This window comes from Dacryopinax primogenitus (genome assembly GCF_000292625.1).
Source record: "Dacryopinax primogenitus strain DJM-731 SS1 chromosome Unknown DACRYscaffold_12, whole genome shotgun sequence".
Lineage (NCBI taxonomy): Eukaryota > Fungi > Basidiomycota > Dacrymycetes > Dacrymycetales > Dacrymycetaceae > Dacryopinax > Dacryopinax primogenitus.
The window spans coordinates 177,630-180,508 of NW_024467209.1; the positions used below are offsets into that span (position 1 = coordinate 177,630).

Sequence of the window (2,879 nt, forward strand, 5' to 3'; positions counted from 1 at the left end):
GGCGAACGTCTACGTACGGTACCTGGAAGCACCGAGCATCAGCGAGAAATGGAACATCACGTGGGCTGGCCAGACACTCTCCCCGGGTGGTGCCCAGTCCTCCGATGGTGTACTCCATGGATCGCAGAACACGGTCCAGATCGCGTGCGACACGGCGAACAACGTCTGCTATATACCTGTCCCAGCGCCGAGCTTTGCACTCGTGTTCCTCTCACAGCAGGCACTGACGGATAGTACTTCCCAGTCGGATGGGATTGCGGGCAGTGGGGGTGGTGCACCTGGACCGCTAAGCTTCACCCCGACTAGTACAAGGGGTGGGGGGGCGACCGGCGTAGACCCGGGGGTGTTGGCGACGAGTAATGGGGGAGTGCTCGGAGGCGGCGGTCTGGGTAGCACGAGCAAGGAGGGCGACGCTCGTCTGAACGTCCCCTTTCCCGTGTATCTGGTGGTATCTACCTCCGTACTTGGAATTGTGGGGATGATGCTGTTGTGGTGAGTTGTTGTAGACGAGGAAAGCTTCATGTGCACGTACGTCTGACTTGCAAGGACACTCCGCCGGAGACTATGATAAAAACCATTCTTATTCTGCATCTGTATTGGATACCTGGTACATCTATATACCTGGACTTTTCTCTATTTGAATTCTAGTCTTTACTTTCAGAACATGCACGTGACTCAGCCACGGACTTGACGGAAGCAGAGTCTTATGGGAAGCCGGAAGGCCTAGTTCGCTTCTCACAAGCTGGAATACATGAACCAGACTGTATGTCAAAAGGCCTATATGAAGGGAGAGACCACTGGGTGAAGGATGGACCTAGTGCGGTATGATGAGAATGGTGTAATAAACAAAAGAGAAAATGAGAAAAGAGCAGATACTTCTTTTTCCAACAGAATAGGAAGCTTTCATGACCATATAATTTTTATTATAATAAACTAATTAAAATGTACAAGAATTTTCACAAACAATTTTGGTACGGAGTTGCCTAATTAGGAGAGTGGGGGGGCAATCTGCCTCCGATGCGGCGTTGCCACCCTGTTTTCTTGTCTATATATACTCCAACACGCGGTAATTATTATTGTGCGAGAAAAGGCAGCTCGGCACCTGCCTGACGGTGAAGTGCTCCTCGACTTTCTATTCTTTTCTCCACAGCTTTTCTTTGCCGCATCTATTTTAGAACGACTATTACGCTAGAACACTGTCACTCGTTTTACACTGTCACTCCTTGAACCGTAACCGCCACGTACATAGCGAAACGGGCTCGCGTACTCGTCCTTGTACCGCTCTCTCCTCTGTTGAGCACGAACGAGAGCTCTCAATCGCACGACCACATCTGACAGTATGCTCTCACTCGCTCTGTTCCTCCTCCCCTTCCTCCGACCGGCCTGGGCAGACGTGACGATCTACACTACGTTCCCCAACCTTGCCTCCACTGCTCCTGCCCCCTTCCCTACAGGCCCGTATTCCGGCTTACCAGCATTCGACCCAACGACTATCCCCCCTCCCTCACTGCCAAACCCGCCGCAACCGACAGATGTACTGATTACGCTGTCTCAGGGGGGTATGCAGGGGTTGAGCATACCACAGATGGGGAACCTACTCGGGTTCAGCATCGAGTTGAGCGTCAGTGACACCATTAGTGCGTTTTCTATTCTCCAAACAGAGGTGCCTATGCTGAGCTATATATAGTCGGGAAGAACAGCAGCGTGCTCAACATCCCCTTCCTCAACTACCTCAATAACATCCGTCTTCGTGCGGGTGCTGGCCCGATTGTTCGCGTCGGCGGCAATTCCCAGGAGACTGAGACGCTGTTTGTCGACGGTCTTCCTGACGGGGCCGAACTAGACAAGATCAACCAAGGTGTAGGAGCGACCGGGGTGATCAACACGCCCATCATCAACTTCTCCCCTGAGCTCCTCTACTCCCTCGCAAATATCAGTGCGCTGGTCGACGCTCAGTGGTACTTTGGCCTCTCGTTCAACGACACTTCCGCAGATGGGAACGCGCTCGTGGTCGCCCAGTATGCGCAGGATATCCTGGGAAATAACCTAATCGCCCTCCAGCTGGGGAATGAGCCTGACCTATACGGTGACCACGGCAAAAGAGACCCGGACTACAGTATCTCGGACTACATGACCGATTTTGCAAAGGTCGAGGGAGACTTGATGGCCTCTTCGGGAGTACAGAGGAAGGAGACTCTTGTCGGCCCGAGCATTTGCTGCAATTGGCAGATTGATGATGTGCTCAGTGCTGGATATCTGACGCAGTTCAGTCAGGGCCTCAGTCAGGTGTCAGTGCAGCAGTACGTTCCTAGGTTTGCACTGCTGCGCTTTCTGGTGCTGACGTTCCACAGCTACCCCGCAAACAATTGCAAGCTCTCAGGTGTCATCCAACCCTCTGATATCTTCCCCTCCTACCTGAACCACACTGCCGCCCAAACGTTCGTCCAGCCCTACTTAGATGCAGTCCCCGTGGTCCTCGGCGCGGGAAAACCATTCGTAATGCTAGAGACGAACACGGCGAGCTGTGGCGGGTTTTTGGGTGTGAGCGATAGTTTTGGCGCTACTCTGTGGACCCTGGACTTGGCTTTCCAGCTGGCTTGGGCCAACTTCAGCACTGTGCTGTTGCACACCTCAGGCACGTCGGTGTATTATAATGTGAGCTCGTTGTGATACCCTACGATTCTCGCTGATGGTCACCAGCCGATCACACCTCCACCAGGCAACGAAACCAGAACGAAGCAATGGAACACGGGTTCGACGTACTACGCCATGCTGGCGGTCGCCGAAATGTTTGGCTCGTCAAACATCTCACAGATAATTGACCTCGGCACCTCGGAGACATCGATCTACGCCCCTTCGTACGCTGTGTACGAGAACGG

At 53.2% G+C, this 2,879-nt stretch overlaps 2 protein-coding genes across 2 annotated transcripts in view; both read left to right on the top strand.

The window, feature by feature from the left end:
- DACRYDRAFT_108615 (uncharacterized protein) overlaps positions 1-496 on the top strand; it is a gene marked incomplete at both ends in the record, with an annotated part of 2,059 nt that extends 1,563 nt beyond the window's left edge. Inside the window, one exon of the mRNA XM_040768690.1 lies at positions 43-496. Within this exon, the coding sequence (XP_040627444.1) occupies positions 43-496 (454 nt within the window). The remainder of the gene's footprint in view (positions 1-42) is intronic.
- A 603-nt stretch (positions 497-1,099) lies between these two features.
- The window catches only part of DACRYDRAFT_23005 (uncharacterized protein), a 2,539-nt gene continuing 759 nt past the window's right edge, over positions 1,100-2,879 (top strand). The window contains exons 1-4 of the mRNA XM_040773047.1: positions 1,100-1,637; positions 1,688-2,300; positions 2,352-2,655; positions 2,701-2,789. Of these exons, the coding sequence (XP_040627445.1) occupies positions 1,340-1,637; positions 1,688-2,300; positions 2,352-2,655; positions 2,701-2,789 (1,304 nt within the window). The 5' untranslated portion in view covers positions 1,100-1,339. The remainder of the gene's footprint in view (positions 1,638-1,687; positions 2,301-2,351; positions 2,656-2,700; positions 2,790-2,879) is intronic.